General features: G+C 39.0%; 2 protein-coding genes across 4 annotated transcripts in view; one reads left to right on the forward strand and one right to left on the reverse strand.

Annotated features, from left to right (window-relative positions):
* LOC148029059 (uncharacterized) overlaps window positions 1-2,090 on the forward strand; it is a 70,505-nt gene extending 68,415 nt beyond the window's left edge. For 2 of the 3 annotated variants that reach the window (XM_087687813.1, XM_087687814.1), the window contains exons 16-18: window positions 373-480; window positions 903-968; window positions 1,245-2,090. In XM_087687813.1, coding sequence (XP_087543939.1) covers window positions 373-480; window positions 903-968; window positions 1,245-1,313 — 243 coding nt within the window. In that variant the 3' untranslated portion in view covers window positions 1,314-2,090. Of the gene's footprint in view, window positions 1-372; window positions 481-705; window positions 969-1,244 lie in introns of all 3 variants that reach the window. The other variant, XR_015692363.1, reaches the window with a different exon arrangement.
* A 4,644-nt stretch (window positions 2,091-6,734) lies between these two features.
* On the reverse strand, window positions 6,735-10,143 carry LOC148029061 (uncharacterized). Its single transcript, XM_087687815.1, has 3 exons — window positions 9,374-10,143; window positions 8,246-8,691; window positions 6,735-7,608 (listed from the first exon to the last, which is right to left on the reverse strand). The coding sequence occupies exons 1-3, from the start codon at window positions 9,762-9,764 to the stop codon at window positions 7,024-7,026; spliced, it is 1,422 nt and encodes a 473-aa protein (XP_087543941.1). The 5' UTR covers window positions 9,765-10,143; the 3' UTR covers window positions 6,735-7,023.
* Window positions 10,144-13,774: the final 3,631 nt, after the last annotated feature.

The raw sequence follows: 13,774 nt of genomic DNA on the forward strand, positions 1-13,774 counted from the left end.
AATCCATAACATGTTGGATGAAGCAACATTCAACAGCTTTACCAGTCTCTTCCTTCAAGCAGCCGCAAACTATCAACAATGGTATTCAATAGTATGTATGCCAGTTTTTGACTGTTTGACAGAAGAAAGGAAGGTAAAACTGTTGAATGTTTGGTTCAAAATGCCAATCATTTTCTTTAGTGATGCATCAGAGAGGTTATGGATTCAATTTTGTAGGACATGTTTGTAAAATCTGCATGATCTATTTTTGAAATTGATAGTTTGGCTAAGTATTGGCTTCTCTTCTTATCAGGAGAAATCTGTATATATTGGATCAGTGAACTTTTAAACAGACTGATGGTTGACCAATTATTGATTGTACCTTCTTACCAGTTTCATGCAGCTGGAAGTTTTTTAGCTGTCTTGAGAAGCTATTTAGAGTCGCTTTGTGGGAATTTACGCTCTCATACTATTACAAATGTTCAGTCAAATAATGACAAGGTGAGGATATAAAATTTCTATACTTGCATGTTCAGAACTTGGCTGCCTGTTATGGAGGTTATGCCATTGTCTATGATTAGGAACGTCAAGCTATGGATATGTTCAGATGAACTCTTATTTCCTCCCTCCTCTTTTGGGAATTTATGAAACTTTTATGGTGTGAATTAGAAAGTACTATCTTAGAGGCTTTAGTTGCATAAGTCTGTACTATATCATTACTTTCAGGACAAATTTCTTGAAGCTAGTGAGAATTGGCTGGGAGGAAAAGCTTTATGATGAGTACTTGATGCCGTGCCAGGAATTGACACACTTCTTTGGGTTTATAGAGAGAGAGATTGCTTATTTCTGTGTTTGGTGTCAGGTGGATAATCGTTCTTGTTAAAAATTGAGTAATTTTGTTTGACAATGAGATTGATTTCCAGGTGTCTTTGCTCCTGAAAGAAAGTTTTGTGGAGGATTTTGACAGCAGGGATCACTCTTTTATGAAGGTAAGCTTGTAACCCACATCCATATATTGGTTTAAGGTTGAGCATTCTGTTGCATTTCTAGCTGGGATTGGCAGAATGACAGATGCCTGGTTCATGTTTTTTGTTATGCTGGGCATATCTGAGTGTTTTCAGGGCCAATATTAAGTGCAACAATATTTTAGATTAAGGGTAGGAAGGGGCTATTTTTTAGAAGTACTATTCAATGGTTTTAGTCTATTGTCAGAAGTATGATGGTGGTGATTGACACTGTTCTAAGATGGCCTTGGTTTTAAACAGCTTTTTGTGGACACCCAACTTTTCTCAGTTCACACGGATGCTGTCCTCTCATTCATTGAGAGTGATTGATTGTAGCATTTCTTGCTGTAAACTAGCATAGTTTTACATTCCATCAAACAGGTGGAGGCAAAGAAGGTTAGTCATCACACTCTTTTATTTCTGGTGCTGACTTTTACCTATGGGGAGATAGAGATGCAGATAACCTTTACATCCAATTCTCTGTACACAAGCACTGCTGGCTCGTGGAGGAGTTGATATTAGCCGTTTCTAGCTGTCAACGAAGTGGTCACCAGATCAGCAGTCTGCTATGTCATATTTACAACACATTGGCTGTAATTTAATCATTGTTATTATGTACATGAAAATATGTAAAAAAAGATTGAATAAGGTCAATCCTGTCAACTGTAAAGAATACTACTATGGAAAAAGAGCTGGAGCTGTTTGACCTAGCAGTGAGCTTTGACAACTTTTTGTTAAAGAGGAGAAAATCGGTCAATTCAGGACTTTATGTCCACTGTGAGAACTCAGAGTGGAGTATATTTTGACGTTTTGTTGGCATTATAGTGACATCTTTTGTCATCAAGCACTGTAACAAGGACATTAGTCACCTCAGTTTTGCTTGGCAACATACAATTGAATCTGTTTCTCTGTGCCCCCAAGTGGCATTTACAAAATCGTTAGTCGGGTTCTACAAGTCTCTCAACTTTTTGCTGCTACCAAGCTTATGTTGAGATGGTCGACAGTACCAAATGCAACGCAGGCTTATTGGAACAAACCAGATGTAGTGGCTAATTATACATGTATTCAACTTTTCCATAGAATGTATACATTTTGATTCATCTTCAAGATTTGTAAAGTGCAAGCGATTGGCCATGTGTGACATGTTTACAAGAAACACTGGCAACACACTCTCTTGGTGCATGAACAATGTTGGGCTATTATGATTCCAAAGGTATAGTTTTGCAAGTGGATTGGAAGATGTATTGGATGTAAATCCTTTGAGAGTTTAGGTATTGCAGCATGATGTCAATTATATTAAGTGTAAAATTCTTGGACGTGCCTTATTGCAGGCCCAAAACGAGATCTGGACATCTTCACTAGGCTTGCAGGCCACCGGATATTGTTATTTATTGGAGGCTTGAAAATATACATTGAGTGATGATTATGTACCCAGGTCTGTTGAATTTCTCTCAACTACAGATATTTTGACCTGCCCACCCGACTTGATTATATTCAATTGGAATGCTTCCCAGTCATTGCAAGCACTACAAAGAAGTGTGCTTATATATGCCCACACGCATAGCTGCATGTCTTGCTTATATTTGTGTAACATGCACATGTGCTTATGATATATAGACATTGTGTGTGTGTATACATGCACATACATTTTTTTTTTGTGTGTGTGTGCATGCGCGCGTGCGTGTAGGAATGTTATAAGTAGGTCAAGGAGTGGTTTGAGATGCACATACATTTTGTGTGTGTGTGTGTGTGTGTGTGTGTGTGTGTGTGTGTGTGTAGGAATGTTATAAGTAGGTCAAGGAGTGGTTTGAGATGAAATATCATCTCCATTCATGATGTCTTAGGACCTATCAATATGTATTTTGGTCTTCTTTATAGGATTATTATCCTTGTTTTCCATGGAGATGCATTTGAAAGAACTCACCTTAAACTTGTTAGATTGATTGGTGGAATAATAATTGAGCTCAATTTATGTTAGGATAGAGGGGTGTAACAAAGTAGTGTATTAATTAACTCTACCCAAAAATTTCTCACCCAGTCTATGAGGGAGCTTGGCCACCCAATCTATTAGGTTTGCCCACATGAAGGGATGAGCCGCCAATGGTCCAAGATGCACACCAAGAAAAGGTGAAAGTCATTTCTAGAGTCACGTGTGCTAGCACATTTTAAATGCCATTTGAAAGAACTCACCTTAAATTTGTTGCTATAACTTATCGGTGCAATAATAAATTGAGAAGCATAATTTACTCTAGGGTAAAGGGGTGTCTCAAGTAGGTAATAAATTGAGAAGCACAATTTCTCACCTAATCCATGAGGTCTGCTTAGTCCATTGGTTGCCCAATCTATGAGGCTTGCCCACATGGAAGGGATGAGCTCCCAAATGTCCAAGACACACCTAGAAAAAGTGAGAGTCATTGAGCCACCCTATTGTATTAAAAAACGATACAATATGAATGAACACATGAGATTTCTTCTAGAGTTGTGTATGCGTGCACATTGAAACATACTCTCTTTAAGGATCTTGATAGAAGAATTCACTAATGTGCAAAATAGTGGCCTTATATTTAGTAATAACTCAACATGTCTTAACTAAGAAAATGTTGACAAGCCTAAATACTTGTATCAAGTGTCGTTGCCCACATGATAATTTGATCTAGGTTTTCGGGTTAGGAAGCATTGATTACATAGGTGAGTGGGTTTACTATTGTCGGGGTAGTATGTTTGCAAATTGGATATCATCCTCTGTGATGATTTACCACAACAGAACTCATTTGAATTTTCACAATAGTTTACTCAGTGCGAATTACCACGACATCATGAGTTTCTATGAAGGTGGGACCATAGATGTAGTTAGGTTTGGTTGGGAACTAGGAGTCTTCTGCCCTTGAAAAGAGTCAATTTTCTCACATGGAATAATGTAAAAAGATTATTGTGGTTGATCATGCAAATACAATGTTCACATAGAGTTGACCTAATTCTAGGAGATGGCATGTTGAGATCCTACATTAGTCAATGGCAATTTAATTGGGAGGATTATCTTGCCATCATGGAATTTTCATATCATAGTGTTATTAATGTGTTAATACATAATAATCCATTGATTCTCAAGCATTTGGGTTGGCATGATGACTGGTTGATGCTTGCAAAAATAAAAGATGTAATTAAGGTTTTAGGATAGACAATTATGTTCTCTTTACTTTTAAATTACCCACATAAAAGTATCATTTCATTTATCTATGTAGTCCAATTATCAGTCAATAATAACTTTCTTTACTTATTTACTATCCTTTTATTATTATCATCTAACCTCTCAATTTGAATTACAACTCATAGATTATAAACTTTAATAAACTCAAGAATTAAATATCTTCGATTTTTATAAGATTATGGATGTGTAAATAATGCATATTTTTCTTACATGTGCCTTTTAACCCTAATTGCAATTACTTTATGTAGTGTATGCTATCTTATGAGCTAACCAATGATATATTTTTAATGAGTTGTAATGCATAGAGTTGCAACCTTATATGGGTTAATGGATCATAGCAGACAAAGTTATACATACAACAAAACATAATAGAAAAACATTTGCTATGTTAGTGGGCCTTAAAGTTATGCTCTAGAATGGTTTCAAGGAAATTTTATTTAGAGTTTGAGCACACTTGATATAACATTTCTTTTTGGTATTCCTCGAGTTTTTTAAAGGTAGTGTGCAACCAATGGTGAAATCTTGTAGTAGCACTACAGTCTTTTTCCTTTTATTTTAGTTGCTCATGGTGATATCACTTATTTATCCTTTTAATGATCATCTTTTTTAGTTGCTCATGGAAATACCACTTATTTATCCTTTAAAACACTAGAGTAAAATTTTAAGTATTTAAATTTGCACCTTTGGATTAGTATAACATTATCTATGTACCCCTTCTTCAATTCTCACCAAGGGCAACAATGGATCATTGTGATGAAATTATGACTCACATCGTAATAGCTTACATGTTTCCTTCCAAACACCTATGCCAAGTACGTTGGGTCTCAATTGATGTCACCTAGACTTGATATTTGTTAGAGGCACATTTCTTAGTTCACTCTTTAAGTGGGTTGAGTCAAGAATGACTACATTAAGCTTGAGAGGCCAAGGTTTGGGGATTATTTTTTGTCATTCACGTAAATCCTTGCTAGTTTGATGATTTTATAGAAACATGGACAAAATCCCAAGAGAGACTTTTTCCCTTCTCCAACATTCTAAATAAGATTTTTGGTTTGAAAATTTACATTGCTCATAAGGGATTGAGTTACCCATTTTGATGATGTATTTTTCTAAATATACGTTAGATGTGATTGTCACAAGCTCCACTTAAACAGCTAGAGGCCTTTCTATATATAAGCTTCATTGGTTTGGTAGGAAATAGACACAACTTTGCTTCCTATCAAGGCGAAGCCCTTATTGTTACTGATAGAGATTAGTCATTAGTTCATTACATGAGCAATGAGATTACTATTAGCATTTATTTAAATGCTTGGATAATTCTCTTGCGAGTTTTTGCTTGGAAGTTTCAATTGCTTGTTTAAACTTTCAATAGAATGGTTGAGATCATTAATCTTATTTGTTAGATTTATCATTGAATGATTATATGTAGACAAATTATTTTGCCCTCTTATTCATTTTCTTTTCCATTTAGTGCTTTTTAAGTATTTGTGTCTTTTGTGTATACTCACATATGACCCATTAGAGCACTTTTCCATGAGGTAGGTTCTATTTGTATTGTAGAGAAATTCTTTACTTGAATAAAATTCATTTGGAGTTCACTTGTTGAATGTATTAGAAAAATCATCTAACACATTGGAATAATTTTCCCTTGTAGAATTCGGTCTTGCACATCGACCATTGCATGTTGTGTGATCACTTGTAACTAGTTATTTCAAAGCCAACCATTTGGTGATAATAAATAATGGGCCAAAATATTTGTTTTAACAACAAACATGCATATAAAAAGTGATCAAACTTATTGTTACCTTGGTAGATCTATGCAGTTGTGAATTTAAGTTCGATGAGCAAGTTTGAAAAGCGGGGTTACACACACACACACACACACACACACATGTGCGCGCGTGCACACAAGTGTCCCCAATAAAGACATTGAGGTGTCCCCAATAAAGACATTTGATAGCACAAGCTCCTGATTGATTGACCTGGTAAGTTGGAACACTTTATTGAATGGGTCTAAAACAAGATAATTACTTTTTATTGGAATTTTGGATTCGAGGGTCAATTCGGACAATAAGATGTCAAATGGCTGTTATCACTTTTGGATCCTCTTTTCCTTAATTTTTTGAAAAAGAAAGAAAATTGCAAAAGTAATGGTAATGATTGCAAAATCCAGATATGCTTTCCGCCCTATAAACACCAAACGCTGCCAAAACAATTGTCGTACGCGCGAGGCCCCTTTTTTCTCCTGTCTCAGAAGAAAAATCTTGATGTGGGTCCTCTTTTTAAATCAGCCAGAATTCCGTAAATAAATAAACAAATGGATGAGTAAACAAACAAATAAATAAATTTTGAGGCGTGATTCTTAATCCCGGAGATGATAAGGCTGAATATTACTTATGCAGGACGACTATTTACAGCAGAAGATTTCTTAATTGAAAAAGAAATCGATTTGTTTCCTTTAATTAAAAAAAAAACAAATGTAAAATAGAAAAGAGAGGCAGGTCCTTTGCTCTTCTTTATTCACCTTCTGGATCTGGACTGACTTTTTCTTATAAGGCCCCTTTTCATTGCAAAAAAAGTAATATACATGTTGGCTCCTTCAGAGAGCTTGTACAGGATGTGCATATCTATCCAGTAACTGATATGTGTATAAGGAATTTCTCTAAGGTTGTGTACTTTGTGATTTGCAGACTCTGAAGCATGATTGGTTTACATAGTTAAAGGGCAAACTCTCTTAAAAATGTATACAGACTAAGTGGACATATTGATTTGTTTTTCCTTCTTTTATTAACCATATTTCTGAGTCACTCCAGGCACTGTGCTTGATGATGATCATTGGGACCAGTACCAATCCAAAGGCACATTGAAGCCTGCTCCAACTGGTGCAGCAGTATCAGCATGGTGACCTCCCACCACTTCATCTTCCCACATTTCTTCATTCTTCACAATGGGCCTGTACACAAGCTGAGAGGCGGCCACTGGCCTCCAATGGTTGCTGAACAGATCAAGATGGTCCTCCTCATTCATCAAGCCCTTCGTCGAAGCAGCTTGCCCTTGCATTGCACTCATGATGTGAGCATTCTTGGCTGAAGAGTCCACAATGGCACCCCCATCATCACTGTACTCATCTGTGCTTGACAGGCTCTCATTCTCGGACCGCTGCTCGTGCCGCCTCTGTGTTATAGTCTTTGATGGCAATCCATGATCTGTCACCGTTGTGGGCAGTGCGTTTGCTGCCACCGTCATAGGAGCTACCGCAGCAGCGGTTCTGTCTTCAGCCCCAAAGGTTGCAGTCTTCAATGTGCCCTCATCAACCATGGAGCAAGAAGCAAGGGTCGGTGGAGAGCTGATCTGATCATCTGATGCACTTTGTGTGGAGGGTTGCTCTCCCTTCTCAAAGTCTTTCAGCCTAGCAAGCTGCAACAATAACAAACTTCATGCTGCTTAATCTCTCAAAAGAATGCACAATTCAGCAGACTTGTTCATGCATAATTTTACTTAACAAGTCTGACTCAAGCGAGATGGTATTAAGCATGACTTATGTACGGGCCCAGAAAAAATCAGACAGCAGCCTTCTTCTGGTGGGAAATAGTTGTGGGCCAGTCTTTAGTAATCTCTCAGTTACTGTGCACTTCATAAACCAAAGCATACAGATATACCAACCTGTGGTATAATATGATTACTTTTCAGGGGCGGAACCATTGATACCAACAGCCACCTTTAGTGAGCTTTGGCACTTTGATACTGCAATAATGCAGTACCAATGAAATTAAAGGAGTAATGGATTAGCTTTCACTCCTGAGAATCTAAGGAGAGATTTACATTCTAATGGTGCTCTAGAATTCTGATCAGCCAATTGTCTTCAGGTCAAACTTTTATAATTCTACCCCACCTAAGGAAATGATATTTTAATAATGTATAAGGTCTGTTATAGGAAGTTTTTAAATGCTTATTTGACAATATTGTACTGCATCATTCTCTGTAACCAACTTAAAGATCATGATGATAATTCCATATCAGATTAGATGGCCTCAATGAAGGAATCCAAGATTACCTCTGCTTTGAGACTCTCCTTCTCCAGCAGAAGCTTATCCCTATCTGCTTTCAGAGCCTCAAACTTGCTCTTGAGGACGCCGTAGTCTCGCTCCATCTGCTTAGTCTTCCAGCGTGCACGGCGGTTTTGGAACCACACAGCTACCTGCCTGGGCTGCAGCCCAAGCTGGCCTGCTAGCCAGACCTTCCTCTCAGGCTCCAATCGGTTCTCCACCTCAAAGGCCTTTTCCAAGGCCTTCACTTGCTCATATCCCAGCCTCCTCCCTTTCTTGTCCCCACTCCCTAATCCATGGCATGCCTGGGCCATTCCATCATCCAGGCCATTCATCTCATCCTCCATGCACTCGTCCGAGCCATCGTATGGACCGTATAACAAAGGCTTCTGATCTGCTCCTGTTGCTTCAGTACTGTACTCCATACTGGGGTCTTGATGGAAGTGATTGCCTCCTGCATGTGGACCCATCCACCACAGATTCAGTAAGCTATACTTCAGAGTATTCCCTGCCGTAATACCAATTTCTCAAACCAATTCTTGTAGTGATTAAGACCTCGCAGTACCATCAGTAATTCATCTGCCATAGTACTAGTTCATCAACTTGGAAACCTAAAGCTAGCCCATGTGCAAAAGTTATGAACTAATCACAAATTAACAGAATATTGGCCATTTTGATCACATTGAAGCTGAAACTTACCAATCTATGAGAGTATGCAATATTCCAACGATATGACAGCGGCTGAAAGTCATTCAAGATCCAGCAAATGGACTAACAGACCATGATCAGCCAGCTAAATCTGGATGCTCTCTCTTTACTAGTGTTGATTATAATGTCATGGAAGTAAATGCAACTTATAGAAGAGGAGTCCAAACGTCTACAAGGATGAGCTAATAAGTTAATAAGAAGCTGAGATCAAATTTCAGAGGATGATTATCAGAGATTGAACACCTTCAATTATGGGGGCACTAATTTTGGGGCATTGTTGCATACGATTACTGGGGCTGTACTATATAGAAGACAGTAGTAAGCAAATTATGTATGATTAGACGTTAACTAATATATATAAATTTGGGGATACGGAGGCTAACTTTTCAGTGTGATGTAGAAGGATAGATTAGTAGTTACTCATATACCTGATCTCAACCGCTTTGGGGAAGGCACTGAGAAGCTGCTGGGGGTGGCATGATGAGCTGGAAGGACTGATTCTAAGCTCATGGGACTGTGATCGTGAGGATGAGGTACTGGAGGGGCACTTGGGGAATGATTATTCGGGGCAGGGAAATTAAAGAAGGGCCTATGGATGCCGACAGCAGCGCTGCCATTGGCAGCACCCGTGATGGCCTGTCGTGCGGCTGCGGCCGGCTGCACTGGCATCATTGCAGCTGCAGCTGCAGCCATTATGCTGCTACTCTTTGAAGGTGGAGCTTGCAAAACATGGCCATGGTGCTGACGGCCATGATCAATACAATGATTGATACTGTTGCTGCTGCTGCTCTGGTTGTAGCCACCAAGGGAGGTACTCATAAGGAAACAAATTAGCTGATGAGCTATGGTTGATTACTATAGGACCGCTCAATTCAATACTAAGAGGTACATGTAATTATGGGAAAAGATGATGATGATCAGGGGGCTATAAATTGGAGCTGCTACAAGGTGTGATAATTGTATTGGAATGGCTCTGATAAGAGGTAGTGATGATGATGGTGAGGGGGAGGAGAAGGAAGAGGAGTTTGCCGAGATATTGTGGTGGAAGGTGCTGGCTAGGAGGCAAGCTCTGTGTGTGACAATGAGTGTGTGTGCGTCTGTTTTGGAGCAAAAGAGATTAGGATTGAGTGTAGACAAACAAAAGAGAGGGTCGTGGGTGCTCTAGAAAGAGAGGATTATGGGTGCTGTAGACGGTAGACCTGATGGAGTGATATATGTATGGAGAGAGAGAGAGAGAGAGAGTTTACGAAAAAGAGAGAGAGAGAGAGAGAGAGAGAGAGAGAGACACATCTTTCTCTTTCTAGTTTGTCCTTTCTCTTGTGAGTGAATCGCCTGCCCATGACTCACCGGCCAATCCTCTTAAGGATCCTCAAGGACTTCTTTTAGTCTCTCTCTCTCTCTCTCTCTCTCTCTCTCTCTCTCTCTCTCTCAACGCGCGCGTGTGTGTATAAAGAGCTCGGTCACACCTAGAGCTAGTAGGGTGTCGCACCCAATGTTGGTGGGGCTTGCTTTTGCCACTTTCCACCTCCACAAAGCCTAGCAACTTTGGCCATGCTAAGGTGAAGCTTAAAGTTCTATGTATTAATAAATGATTTTGCTTCTTTTTGAATTATGCAAACTAGTGAGTCAATTATGACCAATTATTACTTTTGTTCCCATGATTCTTTTCCCCATGCCTTACCGATAATGGCGGCTTTAATATTGAAGGTTCTAAGCAAAAGACTAGTGGTGGGCTAGTGGGTGAGTTGTGTATGTGGCTCCATTTGTTCATACCATGTTTGCTAGGTCACCATGATGGCTCATATGGGAATGGCAGTCTCTGTCATGGGTGGCTCGTGCAAATAATGGCAGGGAGGCTAATATCACTTAATATGACAACCATTTAAATGGTTAATGTTGTGCCCTTCCAAGGTTTCTAAATCCATGTTACTGGTTTTGTTGATGAGGTGAACGTGGTAGGGGTTGAGGTCTCAAAGTTTAAGTTTTTGCATATGGCCTTTGATCAAATATAGCAATATGAGATTGCCTTTCTCAAAGGATCGTTGCTTGATGTGCTTATCAAATTGTGCCTTTTGTTTGGCTTTTTCAGCAACAAGGAGGGCATAAGTTGTAAGGAGGCATGTTTGCGAAAGGTGTTTAAGTTTAATGAGTTGTTCGGTTGAAGTTTTAGTACCTTCCCAGTGCTCTTGAATTGCGATGTAAATACTCGGAATAAAGAACTCGACTAGCATAATCGTGATAGTCCCATAGGTTAACTTGAAGGGAGTTTGCTTTGTGGTTGTCTTGTATGGTGTATGATAAGCCCATAGTGCTACCATGAGCTTATGATTCAGGCTCATCGTGAGATTGAGACTATCTTGGTTAAGATGCTAATAATGAGGATTTTGTTAATTGCCTCTGCTTGGCCATTTGCTTGAGGGTAGTAAGGGCTAGACTTCTAATGCAAGATGAGGAATGTGGACATGAGATGTTCCTAGACTAAGTGGTTGTAGCCTTTGTCCACTTAGTCATGTAGTCTATGGCTAGAATCATGTACCATGCCACCATGTACAAGAAGAGCTTGAGAATTTACTTGAGATTGAGCACACAAAGTAGGTATCACCTAGAAAAATAGCAAGATCCGAGTAGCTGTAAGAAACTAAATGCTACAAACAAAAGATACAATCATCACCACTTCCTTACACAGTTCACATGAGCAAATGCATGGCAAGAAAAGCTTATAGTTTATTGGATAGCTTTTTGGGCTACAACAAGATACAAGTGCACCTAGACGATTGGCCTAAGATTGCATTTTCCACTGAATGGGGGGTTTTCCCCTACATTGCCATACATTTTTCTTTGACTAATGCATTAGCCACCTTCCAAAGACTCATGTGTACTATCTACATTTTTCTTTGCTAATGCACCGACCACCTTCCAAAGACTCATGTGTACTATCTTTAAAGACATGGTAAGACATTGCCGTGAAGTCTTTTGGACCACCTCTATGTCCATTCCATTGGGGGGAACACCTTGAAAAGCTTCAACTAGTTTTCAAGCAATATCGATAGTGTCACCTACCTCTAAATCATCCTTTGAAGTGTTAATTTTACATTAAAAATGGTATCATTTTGGGCCATGTGGTATCTAGGAATGATAGCCAAGATTAAGATGATAATGGATCTGACAACATCCACCAACCACAAAGGCATCCAATGTTTTCTTGGACATACCGGCTATTATCATTACTTTGTGCCAAACTAAGTTTCCATAGCATGGTTACACAAGCTACTAATTGTTTAGGAATGAAAAAAGGAATGTGAAGCTTCGTATGAAGCCCTAAGGAAGGCTCTTATGACCATACCCATTTTATGAGCCTTGGATTGGGTAATCACCTTCCATGTGCATATCAATGCATCCAAAATCGCAATTATGGCTACATTGTGCCAACCTGGCAAGCATAATATGGATTTCCCAATGAGCTTTGCTAGGAGATAGTTCATCAAAGCCAAAATGAATTACTCCACAAAATGGGAAGGATTAGCGATGGTCTATGCCATCAAGAGATTTTGACACTACTTGGTTGTTATCCCATTCACATTCTTCATAGACCATTAGACATTGCCTTACTTGGTTAACATGCCTTGCATTACAGGCAACATTGTTGGATAAATTCTATTGTTGCTAAAATTTGATTTTTATGCGGTTGTACACAAAGGAAAGTAACATTTTATTGCCGACCATATGTCTCGTATCACCAAGCCAGAGCAAGCAATTAGGGTTGATGACAATCTCCTTGGTACATGTTTGTTTCGCATGTTTGTATACCCCATTGTGGGGATGACATCTTCCACATTCTAGAAAATGGCCCACCGGAGTGGCCTATTGAAAAAGCATGACTTGCCCATCTCCTAATCAAGAGTCAAGCCTATTACATGATTGCTAGTCAACTATATTGACTAAGGTGAGAGGGACTTCTTGAAAGATGCATATGCAAGCATGAGATTGAGGGTGTGCTACAAGAAGTACATTGAGGGATTGTAGGAGGACATTTCGATGCAAATGCCAACGAAGAGATTCTAGACTCCCAATTGTGGTGGCCAACTCTCTTCAGAGACGTAGTCTGTTTCTATAAATAATGTAATAAATGCCAATATACTAAACCCTCTATCAGGAAGGACAAAATGGAACTCTCACTTGTCCTTGACTGATAATACTTTGAGAAGTGGAGAATATACTTTATAGAATCAATTAGCCGTGCAAGGGTGGAGTTGTTGTTTAGTCTTTTTGGCATTAGATTTTAATGGAATGGTATGTGTTGGGACTTGGAGTGGAATGTCCTTAAGGTCAGAGTAATTCCAAGCAAACACATTGCGATACTCTTTGAGTAGATCGATTAATAAACACTACTTGTCTTTAACACCTGCTCGTAGTCTAATACTTGTAGGTGCTCCAACCATTCAAGTTTGGATTTTAGTTTGACTATGCTCGTATCAATGACCGAACCTTTTGTAGGAGAGGGCATAGGATTAGTTGAGATCTACTCTATCATTTGGCCATTGGTGCCGTAGCTAACTAAGTCACTGCCCATGTCATTATCTTCTTCATCATTGGTGGATTCATCACTTTCGTCTTTGGTGTCAACCCCTTACTCTCACATTAGGGTGACAAAGAGATCATTGTGATAGTCAAATAGGACCTAATGAAGGTTTGTCTATTGCCACATGGGGCAAGTGAGAAAGTCTTTGAAGATTAGAAGGTTTGCTTCAATTTCTTATGGAAGTAGGGCTTCCATTGGCTTAACAACTTATGCAATTAAAGCCCATTCATTAGAATGTGATAGCTTACAG

The sequence above is a fragment of the Lygodium microphyllum genome, chromosome 11 (assembly GCF_053477565.2).
Source record: "Lygodium microphyllum isolate KBCC chromosome 11, Lygodium_microphyllum_v1.1.10, whole genome shotgun sequence".
In the NCBI taxonomy this organism is placed as follows: domain Eukaryota; kingdom Viridiplantae; phylum Streptophyta; class Polypodiopsida; order Schizaeales; family Lygodiaceae; genus Lygodium; species Lygodium microphyllum.